Genomic DNA, 23,698 nt, shown 5'->3' on the forward strand with positions numbered 1-23,698 from the left:
TGAGCTAGAAACTAGTATGATTTAATCTTTGTTTCTTAAATTTTAAGTAAAGCTGTGTCAATTTTCATATGTGTAAATTTATCTCTATTTCTTTGTGATCTGTCTATTCTTAATATCTGCCAATTTATCTTTTGGGTTTTGAGGATTTTCTTATTAGAGTTCTTTATACATTAAAATTAATTTGTATCATATAGGTAACAACCTTTTAAATAGTTATGAGAAATACTTATACAAAAATATTTTCGTGTAATCAATGTCTTCCTGATAGGGGAGGACTTTCTCATTCTGAAATTAAAAACAAACCAAAAAACCCTCCACATTTTCTTTCAATACTTTTAACTACTGTCTATGTATCATGTTAAATCTCTGATCCAGCTGTAATTTATTTGTTTATTTATTTGGCTGCGCTGGGTCTTCGTTGCTGTGCGCAGGCTTTCTCTAGTCGTCGCGAGCGGGGGCTGCTCTTCGTTGAGGTGCGTAGGCTTCTCATTACGGTGGCTTCTCTTGTTGCGGAGCACAGGCTCTAAGCGTGTGGGCTTCAGTAGTTGTGGCATGCGGGCTGCAGAGCGCAGGCTCAGCAGTTGTGGCGCACGGGCTTAGCTGCTCCACTGCAATGTGGGATCTTCCCGGAGCAGGGCTCGAACTCGTGTCCCCTGCAGTGGCAGGCAGATTCTTAACCACCGCGCCACCAGGGAAGTCCCTTGTAATTTATTTTGATACTATAAACTATATACTTTACAAAGAGGTTAGTCAATTTAATGAATAATTCATCTTTTCCCTGCTTATCTGAAATATTACCATAATGATTTACTGATATTCCATATGCTTGGGGGAGTATTCATGGAATCTATTCTGTCCTACTGATCTTTTGTCTATTTATGCAATTATATGAAACTATATGAATCTTTTAACTTTGTAATATATTTTAATATCTGTTAGTGCTGTTCTGTCCTAATTACTCTTCCTTTGCAGAATTTTCTTGTCTATTCTATGTATAAACTTTATTATCAGCTTATATAAATTCAAAAAATCTTTACTGGTATTAGGTTCCTAATATTTACCTTTTAATATAAGAAAAAAAGGCATATTATAATGGTGAAAGGCTTTCTATCCAAAAATGAGCTGTTTTCTCATTTAAGTCTTATTTTATGCCTCTTAGTATTTAAAAGTTTTCATAGCTTCTACCTTTTTTATTATAAATGGAATATTTTATTAGTATATTAATATTTTATTAGTATATTAGTATGAATGGTTCTTTTTTATGTAATAAAGCAATTAAAACTTTATAGTAATTTAGAGAATTAAGATGGCTAATTATTTAATAGCATTTCAATAGATTCTATTGGGTTTTCCATCATACGTATATATTTGCAAACAATAATGTTTTATCATACGTTCCAATTTTTATGCCTCTTGACTTGTAGTGCACCAGCTAATGGCTATTAGTTTTAAAACAATATTTATTTTAACTCATAGAAGTGATGTTGAGTATCCCTTGTTTTGGTCCCAACTTTAATGGGAATGCTTCTACTGTTTAACTCTTAAGCATATGCTGGCTTTTGACTTGATATATGTGTATTTGTTATGCATATAAATAAATAAAGTATGTACACACAAACACACTATCATATTAAGGAAGTAGTCACCTACTTTAAGAGTTTCTCAGCATTTATCTCCCTCTATTTAATATAGTAAATGGAATTGACAGATTTCCTAATTTTGAACCATCTTTATACTTCTGACATGACCCTCGTCCCCCTCTTGGGCATACTATGTTATTCATTTAATATACTTCCAGACACTAAAATTTTACTTAAAAACTTTACATCAAATATTCAGAAGTGAAACTGTTCTATAATTCCAATTTAGTATGATAGCTTTATCAGCATTTTAAAACATTTCTCTAACTTTTAATTTTGAGATTACTGTATATTCACATGGAGTTGTAAGAAATAATAGGGAGAGATCCCATATACCCTTCACGGACTTTCCTCTAATGGTAATATTTTGCATAACTAAGTATTATATCATAAACAGGAAACTGACATTGATGTAATTTACAAACATTCCAATTTCCCCAGATTGCATGCGCGTAATGTATATTTAGTTCTATGAAATTCTATCATATACGTGTAGATTATGGTGATCATCAGTCAAAACAAAGAGGAGTTCCACCACAAGTATCTTTCCTACTACCCATTATAGAAAGAGCCATCTCCTCCCTCCCCTAGAATCCCTAACAACCACTAATCTGTTCTCTATCTCTTTAATTTTATAATTTCAGGAATGTTATGTAAATAGAAGCTTACAATACATAATTTTTTTAGATTGAGTTTTAAAAATCAGCACAATTGCTCTGTAATCCATCCAAGTTGTTGCATGTATCAATAATTCATTCCTTTTAATTGCTAAGTGGTAGGTATTCCATGCTACAGACATAACACGGTTTATTTAGTCAGCCATTCACCTACTGAAGGACATTAGGGTTGCTCCCGGCTTTTGGCTATTAATAGAGGCTATAAATATTTGTGTACTGGTTTTGTGTGAACAGGTTTTGTGTGAAATGTAATTCACTTGCCTGAAATAAATGCCCAAGAGTGTAACTGCTGGGTCTTATGGTGAGCACATGTTTAGTTTTGCTAAAAAACTACAATACTTTTTTCGAGAATGGCCATACTATTTTACATTCCCACCAGCAATGTTCAAGTTTCTCCACATCTTCAATAGCATTTGGTATTACTATTTTCTTATTTTAGCCATTGTGCTAAGTGTGCAGTGTCTTTGTCAGCATTCGATGTTGGTATTAGCCTGTTTTTTCCTTCCTGTTTCCCCTCCCCCTCCATACTCCCTTTTAAAGAATGTTTTCCTTTCCTCTGCATGCTATGGAATAGTTGAAATCATAACTAGAGTTATTACTTCCTTTAAGGTTTGCTGGAACTCACATGTGGGAACTATTTGGGCAGAGTGCTTTTACTGGGGAAATAACTGACTTAAACAAAAAAAGTCATTTTCATCTGGGAATTGAAAAGATAAAGAGGCATGCACTTAAAAAAAAAAAAAGAGTCCGCCTGCCGATGCAGGGGACACGGGTTCGTGTCCCGGTCCGGGAAGATCCCACATACCACGGAGCGGCTGGGCCCGTGAGCCATGGCCGCTGAGCCTGCGCGTCCAGAGCCTGTGCTCTGCAACGGGAAAGGCCACAACAGTGAGAGGCCCACGTATCGCAAAAAAGAAAAAGGAAACCAATAAAATCTTAGAGAAGAAAAAATTCATTAATTCAAGAATGACAAATCAGAAAATTTTGGTTCACTATGTGTTTTTCCAAGGGTTCAGTTATTTTTTTTATTGAAGTATAGCTGATTTACAATGTTGTGTTAATTACCGCTATAGAGCAAAGTGACTCAGTTATACAAATATATACATTCTTTTTCATATTCTTTTCCATTATGGTTTATCACAGGATACTGAATACAGTTTCCTGTGCCATACAGTAGGACCTTGTTGTTTATCCGTTCTATGTATACCAGTTTGCATCTGCTAATCCCAAACTCCCAATCCATCCCTCTCCTGCCCCCCTCCCCCTTGGCAACCACATATTCTCTATGTCGTGATTCTGTTTAATAAATAGGTTCATTTGTGTCATATTTTTGACTCCACATAAATGATATCATATGGTATTTTTCTCTTTCTGACTTACTTCACTTAGTATGATAATCTCTAGTTGCCTTCCATGGGTTCAGTTATGACACTAATACAAATGTGATTTGAGTATCCCTATACTCTTCCTCCAGCAAATATTTATTCATTAACCCTTACACCACATTAGATATTAGGGTACAGAAAAATAAAACTACAAATATTCCCTTACCCAGCCAAGTGAAAGAGACAGACTTATTAACAACCTATTAATACCAAGTAATTTAACGTACACAATACAGTATTTCTAGAAGGGAGTTGGGAGCATTTAACTGCCTAGGAGTCAGGGAAGGTATCACAAAGAAGCTTCATCTGAGATGGGCCTTGAAAGATAAATTAGAATTTGCCCCACCTCGACCCTCCAAAAGGAGTCTTAATTGACTTTGTATTTTCAATACCTTGCACGAGGCCTGGCACCTACTAAATAGCTACTTCATAAGCGCTTACTAAGTGAAGTTAACTGGAATTTAGACAATGATTCCACACAAATGGATAGCATAAAGACCCGAGAAATGAAATAGCACAGCTGGAAAATAAACCATTCTGAGTAGCTTAAACATAATATACAGTTGCGTGACAAGAGATTGAAAAGTCATCTGGGCCAAAGGGGAAGGGGTCGTTATGAAGAATTTGGGTTTTCCCCTGTGGGTCACTAGGAGTGGAATGATCAGATCTGCTTTAAAGTGACCTCAGGGCAAGAGTGTTAATACCCGAGCGGAGCAGAGTAGAATAAAAATCGCCAGTCGGGAGGCTACCTTCAAAAATTCAAATGTGAGTCTAAACTAAAACATTTACAGCTGTGTTTTAGTTTAGTAAAGTCTAAACTAAAACATTTACAGCTGTGATGTGAGATAATTCGAGGTATATTCAAGAGAGAACTAATTTGAATCAGCCACCTATTGGATGAGAAGAGGAAGGATGTTATTTAAGTTTGAACTGGATGGGACAAAAAAGAAGACAAGACAGGGTAAAGGATTACTAATAGATTCCTACACTGGATAACTAGTGGTGTTGTTAGATAATATAAGAAAATGAGGCATAAACTTGAGGGGGCAGAAGAGGTTTATGTATGTATGGGAGATGTCACTGGTCCTTAAAGATATGGAAAGGAAAGAAATCAACCAGCAAGAGAAGTAGGACATGAGAAGAGGAACAGACATTTAGGGAAACAATGAAGGTAAGATAAAAGAAGAGCAATCAAAGGAGATATAGAACAAGTTTTCATTCTCAGAGAGGTACTTTAGTATAGGTGAAAAGCCTGGGAAGCATACAGTTTTGGGTTTGAATACTAACTCTTCCATGTGACCTTGAGTAAGTCATTTAACCTCTCTGAATCTGTTTCCTCATCTATCAAAGGAGAACAGTATGAACTATACTCATACGGTGGTCTGAAATATTAAGTGAAATAACAAATTGCCTACTATAAATAGTGTAACCATGGCAAGTTTCTTTCCCTTGTTTTCTGTCTTCTGGCACAAGTTAAACTATAAACTACTTAGAAATAACTCTCTGATGTATCCTAACCACTTTATAAAACGCATCTAATTATGGGCATATAGCCGAGTGCTAAGTAAGTAATTAGCACTGGGTAAAAGTTCTAAAGTTTCCCTTTCTGATAAAATTAGGCTTTTGCTCCCTCCCTGTACTTTCCTACATCCTTTTAGATTTGTGCTTATAACCAAAGTTCTCTTTGTTTTTTAAAAGTAAATTTATTTATTTATTCATTTATTTAATTTTTGGCTGCATTGGGTCTTCGCTGGTGCACGCGGGCCCTCTCTAGTTGCAATGAGCGGGGGCCACTCCCCGCTGCGGGGCACAGGCCCCTTACCGCGGTGGCCTCTCCCGCTGCAGAGCACAGGCTCCAGGCACACGGGCCTCAGCTGCCACGGCACACGGGCTTCAGCAGCTGTGGCTCGCGGGCCCCAGAGTGCAGGCTCAGCAGCCGTGGCGCACGGGCCTAGCTGCTCCGTGGCATGTGGGATCCTCCTGCACCAGGGCTCGAACCCGTGTCCCCCGCACTGGCAAGCGGATCCCCAACCACTGCACCACCAGGGAAGCCCCCAGGGAAGCCCCCAAAGTTCTCCTTAAAACTACCCTGACTTCCTATCCCTCTTCAATCTGACATTGCTGATCTCAAAAAGCTATCTTATCTTTCTCACCTGACACTTTCTCAGCCTTGGGCTCCTCTCTTTCTTTCTACATTTATATTAGAAGGGAGGAAGTACTTAACTTGAAGCACTTCTCCCCCTACGCATTACTTTTATTATGTTAGGGCCATTCCCAAAATTCAAACCTTAAACTTAACAAAAAATTTTCCTAAGTATCCCACTTTCAATGCCATGTGATTGACTATATGATATCTCCCATAGATATTCCTTGATACCTGATATTTAGCAATGTTCTCCCCCAGTTCAAAGAAATCACCGCAGTTAAATTTTATTATAATCAACATTACCACATTCGTATAGAAAACTCCATCCGGCCTGAAACCTTGAAATTTTTAAATTATTTTTTTAATTTTTATATATTATCCACTAAAAAATTCTGTATAATAAAAATTCAGATTTTAGCATCCCAGATCATTTTAATTAACCTTTTAATATCAGGTCCTAATTACCTGAAAGTGAATCCCAAATGTTTTCTCAATAGGATTTTTCAATCACTCCATGTATCCAATCTACATGAGAATCCTAAACAACTAGTGGTTCTTTATTCTCTAAGGAAATTTCCCAGAGTTTGTACCAATTATTACTAGGTCTTACACAGAAAAAATGGGGTGCACTTATCCAAGCTTTGGAAACAGTGGGTTAAACAAAGTTAAATAGGTTTCTTTCCTGCAGGATTTCATAAAGTGAATGGGTTTGTGGATTATTTTTTAAAGGAAAAAAAAAGGTATAATACATATCCTAACCTTCACCTGATCCAAAACATGTTCTATGAATAAGTCTTTCACGCAACACATTTTGAGAAATGCTGTTAATGGGGTCAAATTAAAAAACACCCCAGCACTAATCTTCAAGGCCTTTCTGTTACCTTTTTTACGTCATCTGCCTAACTGAAGTAATCTTCTGCCTCTAAATATTATCCGTTTACACGTTCACATTTAAAACTTTAGTAAAAATTTATTGCCTTCCAGAAGCCACTCATAGTCACCTCCACTAACTTCCAATAACTTTAGGACACTATCCAACTAAACATTATGGAAAATTGAGATATTCTACACAATCCAATTTTCCAGTCACTTGAATATTAGTTCTAATACCAAAAACTCTTTTATCTATTCTGAATATAAATCCATAAACTACCTACCTTTCAAAAAGATAACATACAAAACACAATTTAAGTTTCCTAATATATTGTTTATGTCTTGTCCTTCACTATCACACTGTTTACTAGATTCAAGAGTGTATGTTTTGGCAATAACTTTTTTCTCTCGACATTTCCAATCCTAAATGGACTGAGAAAAAAATAAATAAACTGGGTTTAAAATTGTATGCAAAATTCATTTAGCTAGATTCATAATAAAGACCTGAAGTATTTGCCTGTGTGTAAAGAAATAACACATGAGTGTAATATCATCTATTTCTGTTTAGTCTTTTTTGTTTACTTTTTGGTTCTTAGCAGACTTTCAAAATCAAAGGGGACCACACAAGCAATCTCAACATACCTTTATGTTTTGTCTTACCAGTTTACTGGGAGGGAATGGAGACAGACACTGCAAAATTAACCTAAATAGCTATTAACTATGGAACTATGATAGGTACTTTGCATACATTATCTCATTGAGTCCTTATATTTATTCCAGAAGAGATTTCATAATTAAACACTTAACATTAACCATTAGCTTAATACAGGAGCCAGTGTGGGTCCCCCTTCTCCTAAAGCACAATGAATAATGTTTTCCTAGCATCATCTTACAAGAAGTTTCTAGTCATCTGACAAAACATACTCATTTGGAGGAGTACTGAAAGTAACAACTTACTAGCAGAAGCTGAAGTCACAGTTTCAACAGCCTTGGAAGCATCTGTATCTTTTCTATTAAAAGGAGAAAAAAATTTAGCAAAGAATAAAATTCTAACTTCTAAAGATGCAAAGCTTAAATCGAAAAAAGTTTAAAATAATTCAGTTTGAATGATGCCCCATTTAAACTGGAGTCAGGATGATAAAATACATTAAAAATGTCATTGTAAAATTTAAAAATTTTAATTCATATGCATAGTCATTCTCACATAGGAGATGATGGAATTACTTACTTTAAAGTAGATGCAGATGTTTTCTTTGAATCTGATATCTTTTTCTTCACCTCTTTGTTCTATGAAAGAAAAATATTTTGAAAAATTTAGTTTCTTCCCCAATTATAAAAAACCATTTAGAAAATACACAAAAGCATAAGAAACACACATGTACATAAATCTAAAATATTCCTACCCTAAAGTATAAATGTTAATCACCGTTTTCTATTTATAGATAGAAATTCTTCAATTTGTGATCATACAGTGTAATTTTACATCCTGCCTTTTATCACTTATCTACATTTTCCTATCACTACCTTTCAAAAACATTATTTCAAATAGTGCTATACAGGGAGATCAGCTCGGAGCTTTGTGACCACCTGGAGGGGTGGGATAGGGAGGGTGGGAGATGCAAGAGGGAAGAGATATGGGGACATATGTATATGTATAACTGATTCACTTTGTTATAAAGCAGAAACTAACACACCATTGTAAAGCAATTATACTCCAATAAAGATGTAAAAAAAAAAAAATGGCAGTGCCATGAGGGCAGGGCATTTCCTTTTTTGCCAGTACTGAGCGTCCGCGGTCTGGTGCCTAGCATAGGCTAAATACACGGCATTTTTGTGAACAGAAGCCGGGATTCTGGCTGTCATATTTAATGAGGAATTATAGTCTTATTATTGGGGGGGAGGGGGTGTAAAAAAAACACAAAAAACAAACAGTGCTATAATATTTCCGATGTCTAACTGCTATCACTCTGGTCCAATCTTTTCCTTTAATTACCGTAATAGACTCATAATGGTCTCTGCTTCTGTCTTTGCCTTTTCACCCACCCTCACTCCATTTTAAACATAGAACCAGATTGATCTTGCCATTCCTAAACTCAAAACCTTTCATCACACTCAGAGAAAAAGCTAATACTTAAGCGTTTACACCACACATTCCATGCACTCTCTACCCCCAAACTACCACATACTTCTCCCCATCCTCTACTTCCAATCCTAAAGCATCCTTTATACTTCTCAAACAAAACAAACTACATAGGCATGGACCTGAGAAGCCTTTTGCAGTTGCTGTTCCTTCTCTCTGGAATGCCCTCAATCCAAGGAACAGTTTGCTCCTTCACCTCCTTTAGGTGTCTGTTCAAATATCACCTATTCAATGAGAGCTTCTATAACTACCTTATGGAAAGTTGCACGGCTCCTCATTCCCCAAAAAGAGCACTTCTATTTCCCTTTTCTGTTACTTTTCTCCACAGCACTTGCTGTTAATAGACATAGTATATATATATATATATGTTTAATTTCCTTGTGGTCTTTCTCCTCTTCACTATCACTGGTGCCTAAAATCATGCTTGGCAATTAGTGAACATTCAATAAATGTGTTAAACTGATCTGAACTTAACAAAAATTGTTGTCATGTTATTTTATGTTTTCTGTTCTTTTGGGGCAACCTTGCCATTTCCTTTTGTTCTATATGGGATTTTATCCCAAACATCTTCCTCACCCCAATGGTTTAGAAGATAATCATCCTCCTACTTTTATTCTACTAATGGGTATCTTCAGTGTTAAAAGAAACGTGAATCCCCTGATTTCTTCTGTATAAATTTAAAAGCCCTTACACCTTGGCTTACATGCCACTTAAAAAAAAAATTTATTTTAGGCTGCGTGGGGTCTTTGTTGCTGCGCGTGGTCCTTCTCTAGTTGTGGCGAGCAGGGGCTACACTTTGTTGCGGTGTGCAGGTGTGACTTCTTTTGTTGTGAAGCACAGGCTCCAGGCGCACAGGCTTCAGTAGTTGTGGCTTGCGGGCTCTAGAGCGCAGGCTCAGTAGTTGTGGCACGTGGGCTTAGTTGCTCCGTGGCATGTGGGATCTTCCTGGACCAGGGCTTGAACCCGTGTCCCCTGCATTGGCAGGAGGATTCTTAACCAATGCACCACCAGGGAAGTCCCCATGCCAATTTCTGATGACATATTTTAGACCAAAATTATTATTGTTTTTAATTTTAAGTAATTTTTTTTTTTTTTACAATTTATGTTATTTTATAAAGATACGAACGACTATTTGGATCTTACTCTACACTTAAATGGTTTCATTACTCATCACCAATCATTTTATATCATAACTTCTCCATTTCTTAAGTTGTTCATTTTGATAGCAATATTCTCGGAAAGATAGACTGATGAAACGTTCTTCAAGCCCATACGTGTCTGAGAATACGGTCCTAACATACAACTTGGGATTTGACTTGAAATGCATGTACTGCATTACAATCAATCTTTTTTTCCACTCAACCTTGAGAATGTGTTGCTTGGCTATCTAAGGCTAGTCTACTTTTTACGTTTATACTGTTTCTGCCTGGATCACTATAGCTTGCACCTTTATAACTATGAAAATTAACATCTTTACCAGTTTTTAAGTGATGTTCTCTTTCTGAAATTCCAGTTATATGCAGATTGGGTCTCCTAGACGTATCCACCATGCCTTTCCTCTTAATCATTTTAGACTTTTTAACCTTCCTTAATAGACAATAAGTTCTAAGAAGAACGGAAGCACATCTGCCTCGTTCATCACTGCATCTTCTGCATGTACCATAATGCCGGACACATAACAGATGTTCAAGAAATAGTTTCTGAATTAAAGTAAAACTGAACTCTCTTCTGAATTGCTTGTATCTCTGCAGTTTTATCTCTGTTATTCATTAGATTTTCCATAACACTCAAACCACTGTTCACTGCTTCCCAGCACTGCTTTTGTTTCCATTCAGTCTTCTTAAATCTAAGCTGGCTGCTTGCTCTAGGTTTTAGATGTAATGTCCCCGTGAATCTTGCTGAAAACAGTAAATTAAAAATTTTAAAGTCTTGTTTGTTTTGTTTTTGCAAAGGGTTGACCTGCAGCACTATTTTATAATTACAAGGGTACTGTTTGTTGGAAAATCTGATTCTACTTTTTTATCAAGGGCTCCTGCTCCTTTAAGGAAAATTTTCAGTATCAACTTGTGTCCATTTCTCTGGAAAAGAAGAATGCTTGCTTTCAGGAGATTGGTTAAGAATCATTATTAAGGATTGAGGTCTATGCTGGCTTATGATTAAAAACAAGGTTACTGAGTTTGGCAGAGTTGTGCAGACCCATATTTTAATCTTTCAGGCTTAAATACAGGGATGTAGAAAATTTTAACCTTTTCTCTAACATTTCATTATTGACTCCAAAAAGTAGCAAAACGAAGAGAATGTTCTATGAATCACAGCCAGAGTCCAAGGCTATCCTAACATGAAATATCAAACGTGGGCAGAAAAGTTTCATCGTAGTTTTGACTGTTCATGCCAAAATTAAGATGTGGATCAAGAAAACTTTAGGGCTGCCCTTTCTTTTCTAGTTTGAGTTTCAAGCCTATTTTGGGCTTGCTCTATTAGGAAAACTTAATGTCTTCCCCTGTGATAACAGGCCAGGAAGATTGTCCCATATACTTCTAATCTGAAGAAGCCATAACCAGTATTCTGTTGGGGATCCCCTCTGGTCAGTCACAACACAGAAGTCAGGAGTTAGCATTCTAAGGCTTCAGTTCAGCACCATCCAAACCATATTTAATTGAAGAACATCAACGTTTTTGACAGGTAGATGGCATGTTTTCTAGTTTCTAGCGCTGATACTTAGCCCATTCATTACCATGAAAATCAAAACAGTAAAATATGGGGACTTCCCTGATAGCGCAGTGGTTAAGAATCCGCCCGCAGGGGACACCGGTTTGAGCCCTGTTCGGGGAAGATCCCACATGCCGCAGAGCAAGTAAGCCTGTGCACCACAACTACCGAGCCTGTGCTCTACAGCCCGCGAGCCACAACTACTGAAGCCTGCATGCCTAGAGCCCGTACTCTGCAACAAAGAGAAGCCACCACAATGAGATATCCACGCACTGCGACTAAGAGTAGCCCCTGCTCTCCACAACTAGAGAAAGCACGTGCACAACAACAGACCCAAAGCAGCCAAAAATAAATCAATATGATTGGGCTATCTGACTTGCACTGCTGCCTTACCAAACTTATCAATAAGTCACTCTAATACCCTAAATGTATCCTTAGTCACCCATTTTCCCAGATTAAACGTTTTAGAATTAAAGAAGACTATCTCTCCAGTTCTCCAAATTTAATGATCAGCCAGTCTTGCTTGAGAGTCACTGGTATAAGCTACTTCTCCTTTCTATTCTCAAGGTTACTATCTACCCCAAACCGTTACTATTATTAGTAACAGTCTGGCTGGCTAGATGAGCACTCTAACTGGATCAGTGATCTTTCTCTTCTTTCCTTTAATCAATTTGCTAAGCTTTCTTTGCCTTCAGAGTCATTTGCCCAACTAATTCATTCTGCAGATCACTTCCTGATGAACCTTTCTAATCCATCCATTTCATTATGTCATAGCACTGCTGAAAACCTTGAGTAACATTTAACTGTCTACAGGATAAAGTTTAAATTTTTAAATTATGCATTCAATTCTTGATTCCCCTTATTATCCTCTGCAACTAGACATGGCCACGTGTCACAGTTCTGGTAAATCAAATGTAGATTAAAGTTGCTGGGGAACTTGCTCTTCCTGGAGGGGTTGGGGGGGGGATAAAAATCCATTCTGCTCTTGATTTTTATTCCTTTCTTTCTGCTTGGAAGACAGAAACAATACCAGAAGGTACAGCAACCATCTTACAAACCAGAATGAAAGGTACACACTAACGATAGTGGAGGAGAAAACCAAAAAGGCTGGGTTCCTGAAGATAGTATGGAGCTGCTGCACCAGCCATGGACCGCCTGCCTGCAGATTTCCTGTTATGAGATAAATAAACCTCGGATTTGTTTAATAAAACAATGGTGAAGTTTTCTGTTAATTGAAAATGAAAGAAATTCTAAATTGGTAATAACTAGGGTCACCACGTAATTCATTATTCAAATCAGGACAATGGGACAATGGAATGGGCATGTATATAGCGGGTGTTAGTAAACTAGGACGATGCGTTACTCTGGTAGTAACTAACCAGAAAACATAAGAGAAAAAAATAAATAAAAACTCTTTTATCTAATAGCAATTGAAATAATATTTATGATGTATATAAATAAATATAAATAAAAGTTAAGTTTAACACTTCCTCCAAAATGTACATTATGGAAACACTACAAAAGAATGTCATGGAAAACAATGTGGGACTTCCCTTGTGGTGCAGTGGTTAAGAACCCACCTGCCAATGCAGGGGACACAGGTTCGATCCAGGAAGATCCCACATGCCGTGGAGCAACTAAGCCTGTGCACCACAACTACTGAGCCTGCCCTCTAGAACCCACGAGCCACAACTACTGAGCCCTCGTGCCACAGCTACTGAAGACCACACACATAGAGCCCATGCTCTGCAACAAGAGAAGCCACTGCAAGGAGAAGCCCGTGCACCACAACGAAGAGTAGCCACTGCTCACCACAACTAGAGAAAGCCCGCGCACAGCGATGAAGACCCAATGCAGCCAAATATAAATAAATTTATTTAAAAAACATGTAAAACTTGCTGAGGGACACTAGATGAAACCTAAATAAATGGAGAGATAAACCACGTTTCTGACAGAAAGATTTAGTATTGTAAAGACATCAATACAAATTCAATATAGTATCATTTAAACTCTCAATAAGATTGTTCAGAGAACTTAAACTGATTCTGAAACAAATACTGAGGAGTAAATGTTTAAGATTAACCAAAATAAATTTAAATAAAGAACAAAGAAAAAGGATTCTATTAGAAAACTAAGCAAATATTATAAAGTTACAGTTGTTATAATAATTGAAACCATACAGTATTTGTAAAAAATAAACAGACTGAAACAGATCTGTGTGTATAGGATAATTTATACACATAAAGACAGCTTTCCAAATCAATGAGGAAAGACAAATCAGGCATAAATGGTGTTCAGTTAATTGGTTACCCATTTTGGAAACAATATTGATACTATTCACACATTATACCACAAATCACGGATTTAAAACATAATGGAAGCATATCTTTTTGGCACTGGTACAAAGGTCTTCTAAAACAAGATAAAAGAAAGAAAGCAAAAGCCCTTAAGAGGAAAAAAGGTAATAAACTTTAGTACACTGAAATTACTTAAAACTTTATATATGTATACATACAAGCAATAGTCTAAAAGAAAATACTTCTCATTTATAACACAAAGTTAGCGTCTAGGATAATGAACATCTTCAGATGAAATTTTTTTAAAAGACAAATAACCTAAAAACAAAACAAAACAAAAAAGACAACCTAACAGAACAATGTGAGAAGATATATACAACAAGTAATAGAGACAGCTAGTAATTATATTAAAAGATGTTGAAGTTCAATAACAATCAGGAAAATGCAACTTAAAACTAGATACCAGATGGGATCAAACGGTGGAGGAGTTAAGACGTGGAATTCCCACAGGTACATCAAAAATACATCTACTATAGGGCTTCCCTGGTGGCGCAGTGGTTGAGAGTCCGCCTGCCGATACAAGGGACACAGGTTTGTGCCCCGGTCCGGGAGGATCCCGCATGCCGCGGAGCGGCTGGGCCCGTGAGCCATGGCCGCTGGGCCTGTGTGTCCGGAGCCTGTGCTCTGCAGTGGGGGAGGCCATAGCAGTGAGAGGCCCGCGTACCGCAAAAAAACCCCAAAAACCAAAAACCAAAAAACATCTACATGTGGAACAGCTCTCACAGAACATCTACTGAACACTGACAGAAGACCTCTGACTTCCAAAAGGGCAAGAAAATCTCCAGGTAACTGGGTAGGGCAAACGAAAATAGAAAAGAAAGAAAGGAAGAATCTGCCTGCCAATGCAGGGGACAAGGGTTCAAGCCCTGGTCTGGGAAGATCCCACATGCTGCGGAGCAACTAAGCCCGTGTGCCACAACTACTGAAGCCTGCGCACCTAGAGCCCATGCTCTGCAACAAGAGAAGCCACCGCAATGAGAAGCCCGTGTACTGCAACGAAGAGTAGCCCCCGCTCGCTGCTACTAGAGAAAGCCCGCACGCAGCAACAGAGACCCAATGCAGCCATAAATAAATAAACAAACAAACAAACAAATAAATAAAAATTTTAAAAAAAGGAAAGAAAGAAAGAAAGGAAATCGGGACAGGACCTGTGCCTCTGGGAGGGAGCTGTGAAAGAAAAGGTTTCCACACACTGTGAAGTCCCCTCGCTGGCAAGTACATCTTTCAGATGGGTAGGCTTCAGAGGAAAGCACAGCAACAGGTGTGTGGAGTGCAAAGTGCGGAGAGACCTGCACAGAGGCTCATACCGACTGGCACTCCCCAGCCCGAGACGCTTGTCTGCTTGCTCACCTGCTGGGATGGGTGGGGGCTAGGTACTGAGGCTTGGGCTTCAGAGGTCAGACTCTGGGGAGACTACTGGGGTTGGCTGAGTGAAGACAGCCCTGAGGGGGCTACGGTGTAATGCACCACAACTGAGGAAGTCCAGGAAGAAAGCTGGGCCCACCAGAGAGGCAAGGCACCACTGTTGTTGGGGGGTACGCAAGGAGGAGGCTGGCCCACCATAGGAGCTTCTTTCTCTGTGCACTCGCAGGCGGCAGGACACTGCCTACACAAGCTCCAGGGTCGGGTGTGCAAGCCACTGCTGATGCCAAGGGCCCTGTGAGTGGGTGCAGGTCACTGCCCCCACCTTCCCAGAAGCAGGCACAGCCCACCACTGCTGAGGGTCCCATGATCGGGGCCAACTGCCCTGGGAGCGTGCATGGCCCGCCATTGCTGCTGAGGGTCTCACGACCCAGTGCCAACCACTGCCCCCACCTCCCCGGGGGTGTGAAAACCACCACTACCACTGTGGAGTGACCCACAACTGGGAGCCAACCACTGTCCCTGCCTTCCTGGGAGCTTGCAGGAGCTGTGCACCTGTGCAACCCCTATCAAGGGGATAACAGCCAGCACATGCTAAGGAAAGAGACAGCAAGCATCCAAACCAAAAACAGCCCTCATGCCAAAAAAATATTAAACCCACACCAGCTACACAGGGACGCTCCCACTTATAAATAGCTCCCCAAGACTACAGTAGATAATTGTTTCCCCTACACTCACAAACTAAGAGATACATAAACAAAATGAAGAAGCAGAGGAAACACTCTCAGTTAAAAGACCAAGAAAATTCCCCTGAAGGAACCAACAACGAAACAGACCACTTCAGTCTAATAGATACTAAGTTCAAAAAGGAGGTAATGAAAACACTGAAAGAGTTACGAAAGGCTATTGACAGAAATGCATATTACTGTGAAAACGAATGAAACTATACGGAGGAGCCAAGAAAAATGAGAAACTTCATTTGCTAAGACAAAAGCTGAGCTCAAGGCAATGAATAGCAGAATGAATAATGCAGAAGAAAGAATAAGTGACCTGGAAAAAAGACTAACAGAAATTACACAACCAAAACAGCAGACAGAAAGCCAAATGAAAAAGAATGAAAGCAATATACGAGACCTAAGGGATAACATAAAGCGGGTCAATCTACACACAATAGGGATTCCAGAAGGAGAAGAAAGAGAAAGGGAATTGCAAATGTATTTGAAGAAATTATGGCTGAAAATTTCCCAAACTTAAAGGAGGAAACACATATCCAGATACAGGAAACACAGAGGGTCCCAAACAATATGAACCCACAGAGACCTACTCCAAGACATAATAAAAGTGGCAAAAGTTAAAGAGAGGATTCTAAAGGCAGCAAGACAAAAACAAAGAGTTCATTACAAGGGAACCCCCATAAGGCTATGAGCTGATTTCTCTCAGAAACACTGCAGGCCAGAAGGGAGTGGCAAAATACATTCGAAGTCTTGAAAGAGAAAAATCTGCAACCTAAATACTCTACCCAGCAAGACTATCATTTAGAATAGGAGGAGAAATAAAGAATTTCTCAGACAAGCAAAAACTAAAAGAATACAGCAATACTAAACCTATGCTAAAAGAATACTGAAAGGTCATCTCTAAATGGAAAAGAGGCAAGAAGAAATAGGAGGGAGGAAATCACAATTGGAAGGTAAATCACTTAAATTAGCCAGTATACAGATCAAAAAGAAAAAAACAAAACAAAACAAAACACCCCATTTGTGAAAGCAATGATAAACACAAGGAACAGCAAAAGGATAAACATGAAGATATAAAAAGGGACATAACATCATAAAATGTGGGGAAGGAGAGTAAGAAAATGCAGATTTCTTTTTTTTTTACAATGTGTTTGAGCCTATCTGACTATCAGTCTAAAGCAAGCAGACATAGGAGGGGGTTAACATACTTGAAAAACAGGGCAACCACAAATTAAAAACATACAATAGATTCACAAAAACCTAAAAGAAGAGAACACAAGCATAAAATAAAAGGAAATCATCAAACCACAAAAAGAAAAAGAAAGGAACAGAGTAGAAACAAAGAATCAACTGAAAAACACCATTTGTAATGGCAATAAATACATATGTATCAATAATTACCTTAAATGTCAGTGGACTGAATGCTCTGATCAAAAGACATAGAGTGGCAGACTGGATAAAAAAACAAGAGCCTACAATATGCTGCCTTCGAGAGACCCACCTTAGGGCAAAAGACACACATAGATTGAAGGTGAGGGGATGAAAAAAGATATTTCATGCAAACGGAAATGACAAGAGAGCGGGAGTTGTGATACTCATATCAGACAAAATAGACTTTAAAGCAAAGGCTAGAAAGAAAGATAAAGGACACTTATATGATGATAAAAGGATCAATACAGGAAGAGGATTTTACACTTATCAACATATATGGACCTAATATAGAAGTACCCAAATACATAAAACAAATACTAACAGACATAAAGGGAGAAACCAATAGGAATACAATAATACTAGGAGATTTTAACACCCACTCGCATCAATGGACAGATCTTCAAGACAGGATCAATAAGGCAACAAAGGCACTAAATGATACAACAGAACAGTTAGACTTAATTGATATTTTCAGGACACTACATCCAAAAAAACCAGAATATATATTCCTTTCAAGTGCACACGGAACATTCTCTAGGATTGACCACATCCTAGGTCACAAAACTAACCTCAACGAATTTAAGAGTATGGAAATTATTTTGAGAATCTTCTCTGACCACAGTGGCATGAAACTAGAAATCAACCACAGGAAAAGAAACGAGAAAAAAACTATTACGTGGAGACTAAATAACATGCTAGTAAAAAACCAATCAGTCAACAAGGAAATCAAAATGGAAATTAAAAAATGCCATGAGACAAACAACAATGGACAGAAAACACAACCATACAAAATCTATGGGACACAGCAAAAGCAGTTCTTAGAGGGAAGTTCATAGCGATACAGGCCTTCATCAGAAACAAGAAAAATCTGAAGTAAACAACCTAACCTACCACCTGACAGCATTAGAAAAAGAACAAGAAACAAAACCTAAAGTCAACTGAAGGAAGGAAATAATAAAGATCAGGGAGTAAATAAATAAAATAGAGATTAAAAAAAAATCAACAAAAACAAGAGCTGGTTCTCTGAAAGGGTAAACAAAATTGACAAACCTCTGGCCAGGCTCACCAAAAAGAAAAGAGCAAGAACCCAAATAAACAAAAAAAGAAATGAAAAAGGAGAAATCTCAACTGATACCGCATAAATACAAAAAACCATAAGAGAATACTATGAACAACTATATGCCAACACATCTGACAACCTAAGAAGAAATGGACAACTTTCTAGAAACATACAGCCCACCAAAACTGAATCAAGAAGAAATAGATAATTTGAACAGACCGATCACTATAACTGAAACAGAATCTGTAACAAAAAAACTGCCCACAAACAAAAGTCCAGGACGAGATGGCTTCACAGGTGAATTCTACCAAACATGTAAGGAACTTATACCAATTCTTCGCAAACTCTTCCAAAAGACTGAAGAGGAGGGAACACTCCCAAAGACATTCTAAGAAGCCCACCATCACCCTGATACCAAAACCAGACAGACACCACCAAAAAAGAAAATTACAGGCCAATATCTTTGATGAATGTAGATGTAAAAATTCTCAACAAAATATCAGGAAACCAAATTCAACAACACATAAAAAAGATCATACACAACAACCAAGTGGGATTCATCCCAGGTTCATAAGGATGGTTCAACATATGCAAATCAATCAATGTAATACACCACATTAACAAAAGACAAGTCAGAAACCACATGATCATCTCAATAGACGCAGAAAAAGCATCTGACAAAATTCAACATCCATTCATGATAAAAACTCTTACCGAAGTGGGAATAGAGGGAACATATCTCAATATAATAAAAGCCATTTATGACAAACCCAGAGCCAATATAATGCTCAGCAGTGAAAAGCTGAAAGCCTTCCTGCTAAATCTGGAACAAGACAAGGATGCCCACTCTCACTCTCTCTTCAACATCATATTGGAAGTCCTAGACACAGCAATCGGACTAGAAAAAGAAATAAAACATATCTGAATTGGAAGGGAAGAGGTAAAATTGTCACTACATGCAGATGACATGATACTATATATAGAAAACCCTAAGGACTCTACACAAAAACTACTAGATCTAATAAGTGAATTCAGCAAATTAGCAAGATACAAGATTAACATTCAGAAATCGGTTGCATTCCTTTACACTAACAATGAAATATCAGAAAAGGAATGTAAAAAAAAATAGCTTTTAAAAATTGCACACAAAAAATAAAATACCTAGGAATAAACCTGACCAAGGTGAAACACTTATATGCTGAGAACCATAAAACATTAATAAAGGAAATAAAAGAGGATTCAAAGAAATGGAAAACTATACCATGCTCTTGGAATGGAAGAATTAATACTGTTAAAATGGCAATACTACCCAAAGCAATCTACAGATTTAATGCAATCCCTATCAAACTACCCATAACATTTTTCACAGAACTAGAACAAATAATCCAAAAATTTATATGGAACCATAAAAGAGCCAGAATTGCCAGAGCAATCCTGAGGGAAAAAAAGAAAGCAGGAGGCATAACTCTCCCAGACTCAGACAATACTACAAAGCTACAGTAATCAAAACAGTGTGGTACTGGTACAAAAACAGGCATACGGATCAATGGAACAGAATAGAGAGCCCAGAAATAAACCCACACACATACAGTCAATTAATCTTCAACAAAGGAGGCAAGAATATACAATGGGAGAAAGACAGTCTCTTCAGCAAGTGGTGTTGGGAAGTTGGACAGCTGCATGTAAATCAATGAAGTTAGAATACACCCTCACACCGTGGACAAAAATAAACTCAAATGGCTTAAAGACTTAAACATAAGACGTGACACCATAAAACTCCTAGAAGAGAGCACAAGTAAAACATTCTCTGACATAAGTCATACCAATGTTTTCTTAGGTCAGTCTCCAAAGGCAACAGAATAAAAACAAAAATAAACAAATGGGACCTAATCAAACTTACAAGCTTTTCCACAGCAAAGGAAACCAGAAACAAAATGAAAAGACAACCTACAGAATAGGAGAAATATTTGCAAATGATTCGACCGACAAGGGCTTCATTTGCAAAATATACAAACAGGTCATACATCTCAACAACAAAAAAACTAACTGAAAAATGGGCAGAAAACCTAAATAGACATTTCTCCAAAGATGACATACAAATGGCCAATAGGCGCATGAAAAGATACTCAACACTGTTAATTATTAGAGAAATGCAAATCAGAACTATTATTATTAATTATTAATAGAGAATTATTAGAGAAATGCAAATCAGAACTACAATGAGGTACCACCTCACACCGGTCAGAATGGCCATCATTAAAAAGTCTACAAATAATAAATGCTGGAGAGGGTGTGGAGAAAAGGGAACCTTCCTATACTGTTGGTGGGAATGTAATTTGGTGCAGCCACTGTGGAAAACAGTATGGAGGTTCCTCAAAAAACTAAAAATAGAATTACCATATGATCCAGCAATCCCACTCCTGGGCATATATCCAGATAAAACTGTAATTCAAAAAGATACATGCACCACTTTGTTCATAGCTAACTGCTGGACAACGATCATCAAAAAAATGTTGGAAGCTACCAAAAAAGATACCCAACATCCAGAGACTGAGAAGAAGCCACAACGAGGGGGCAGGATGGGTGCAATCGCGATAAAATCAAATCCCATTTGATTTTTTTTTTCTCCCATTTGTGGGAGATCCACAAACTGGAACCTGAGCCCCATGTCAGGCTTCCCAGCCTGGGGGTCCAGCAACAGGAGGAGGAGTCCCCAGAGAAACTGGCTTTGAAGGCCAGCAGGGTTTGATCACAGGAATTCCACAGGGCTGGGGGAAGCAGAAACTCCACTCTTGGAGGGTGCACACAAAGTCATGTGTACACCAGGACCCAGGGGAAAAAAGCAGTGACTCTATAAAAGACTGGGTCAGACCTACCTGCCTAGTATTATAGGATCTCCTGCGGAGGCAGGGGGCAGCTGTGGCTCATTGCGGGAACAAAGACTCTGGCAGCAGCAATTCTGGGAAGTACACACTGGCATGAGCCCTCCCAGAGGCCACCATTAGCTCCACCAAACATCCTGTAGGCTCCAGTGCTGGGTCGCCTCAGGCCAAACAACCAACAGTGCGAGAACACAGCCCCACCCATCAGCAGACAAGTCTCCCTGAACACGGCCCTGCCCAACAGAGAGACAAGACCCAGCTCTACCCACCACTAAGCAGGAACCAGCCCCTCCCATCAGAAAGCCTGCACAAACCTCTTAGATAGCCTCATCCACCAGAGGAGAGCAGAAGCAAGAACTACAATCCTGCAGCCTGCAGAACGGAAACCGCAATCACAGAAAGTTAGAAAAAATGAGACGGAAGAGGAATATGTCCCAGATGAAGGAACAAGATGAAACCCCAGAAGAACAACTAGGTGAAGTGGAGATAGCCAACCTACTAGAAAAAGAATTCAGAATAATGATAGTGAAGATGATCCAAGATCTCGGAAAAAGAATGGAGGCAAGGATCAAGAAGATGCAAGAAATGTTTAACAAAGACCTAGAAGAACTAAGGAACAAACAAACAGAGATGAACAACACAATAACTGAAATTAAAAATACACTAGAAGGAATCAGTGGCAGAAGAAATCATAAATGACCTGAAAGAAAGAATGGTGGAAATCGCTGCCACAGAACAGAATAAAGAATAAAAAGAAATGAAGACAGTCTAAGAGACCTCTGGGACAACATTAAATGCACCAACATTCACATTATAGGGGTCCCAGTAGGAGAAGAGAGACAGAAAGGACCTGAGAAAATGTTTGAAGAGATAATAGCTGAAAAATTCCCTAACGTGGGAAAGGAAACAGTCACCCAAGTCCAGGAAGCGCAGATAGTCCCAGGCAGGATAAACCCAAGGAGGAAAGCTGAGACAAATAGTAATCAAATGGACAAAAATTAAAGACAAAGAAAAAATATTAAAACAAGGGAACACCCATAAGATTATCAGATGATTTCTCTGCAGAAAGTCTGCAGGCCAGAAGGGAGTGGCATGATATATTTAAAGTGATGAAAGGGAAGAACCTATAACCAAGAACACTCCACCCAGCAAGGCTCTCATTCAGATTTGATGGAGAAATCAAAAGCTTAACAGACAAACAAAAGCTAAGAGAATTCGGCACCACCAGACCAGCTTTGCAACAAATGCTAAAGGAACTTCTCAAGCGGGAAAGAGACCAGCAACTTAAAACAACCTTGTACATATATAGACTGCTATATCAAAACCTCATGGGAACAGCAAACCCAAACACTACCACAGATACACACACAAAAAAGAAAAAACAACCCAAATCAAAACTAAAGATGATCATCAAAACTAGATACCATTTTTTACATACTGGATTTTAAAACTGCAAATATTAAGATGTCACTGATAATAGAGAAACACCAGTACTCACATAAATTATTAGACTATAAATTATTAGTCATTTAACAGGCAATCTAATATTATTTCTGTATACCCTATAACCCAGCAATTCCACTGTAGATATCACCTTAAAAAACACTATCATAAATGCATTAAGAAAGGCCTGTGAAAGCCATATACAAGGAAGTTAACTTAAGTCCTATTTATAGCAATTTATAGTAAACTAGAAATAACCTAAATAGCAATCCATAAGGAACTGGTGAAATAACTGTGGTATATTCATAGGAAGTAACACCACATATAACCTTAAAAGAATAAGGAAAATCTATAACGTACTAACATGGTTTGATCTCCAAATCAAATTAGTAATTGAAAAATGTGTGCTCCAACGCAGGCATTCTTCAGTAAATAAGAAAATAAAATAAAAAGAACACATATACACAAAGCAAAACTTACTGGATATTTTAAAGTACTTCTATAGACATTATCTATGGATATATAAACTAAAGCAAAGAAAATGATCTACAAAGACTAAACTCCTAAACGTTGATACTTCTAAGGAAGCAAAAGGCCCAGAAGAATATATACACTATGATTCTGTTTATAGAAACTTCAAAACAGGCAAAACTCAAGTACGGTATTAGAAACCAAGGTGGGGTTACACACTCCCTTCTGCCCCGGAGTCAGTATTCAAAAGAAGTATGCAAGGGGCTTCCAGGGTGTTGTTAGTGTTGTAGTTTGTGACTTAGGTAGAGGTTTCACAGACTTTTGCTAATTCTGTTAAGTATTTTCCCCTAGTCTATTGCTTATCATTCAATACTGTTTACAGTGTGAT

General features: G+C 38.1%; 1 protein-coding gene across 4 annotated transcripts in view; it reads right to left on the reverse strand.

Moving 5' to 3' along the window:
* The window catches only part of ZNF638 (zinc finger protein 638), a 72,537-nt gene that overhangs the window by 31,361 nt on the left and 17,478 nt on the right, over window positions 1-23,698 (reverse strand). For all 4 annotated transcript variants that reach the window (XM_060168478.1, XM_060168476.1, XM_060168477.1 and 1 more), the window contains 2 exons: window positions 7,950-8,008; window positions 7,679-7,731 (listed from right to left, as the gene is read on the reverse strand). In XM_060168478.1, the coding sequence (XP_060024461.1) occupies window positions 7,679-7,731; window positions 7,950-8,008 (112 nt within the window). The remainder of the gene's footprint in view (window positions 1-7,678; window positions 7,732-7,949; window positions 8,009-23,698) is intronic.

The sequence above is a fragment of the Lagenorhynchus albirostris genome, chromosome 13 (genome assembly GCF_949774975.1).
Source record: "Lagenorhynchus albirostris chromosome 13, mLagAlb1.1, whole genome shotgun sequence".
Taxonomy (NCBI): domain Eukaryota; kingdom Metazoa; phylum Chordata; class Mammalia; order Artiodactyla; family Delphinidae; genus Lagenorhynchus; species Lagenorhynchus albirostris.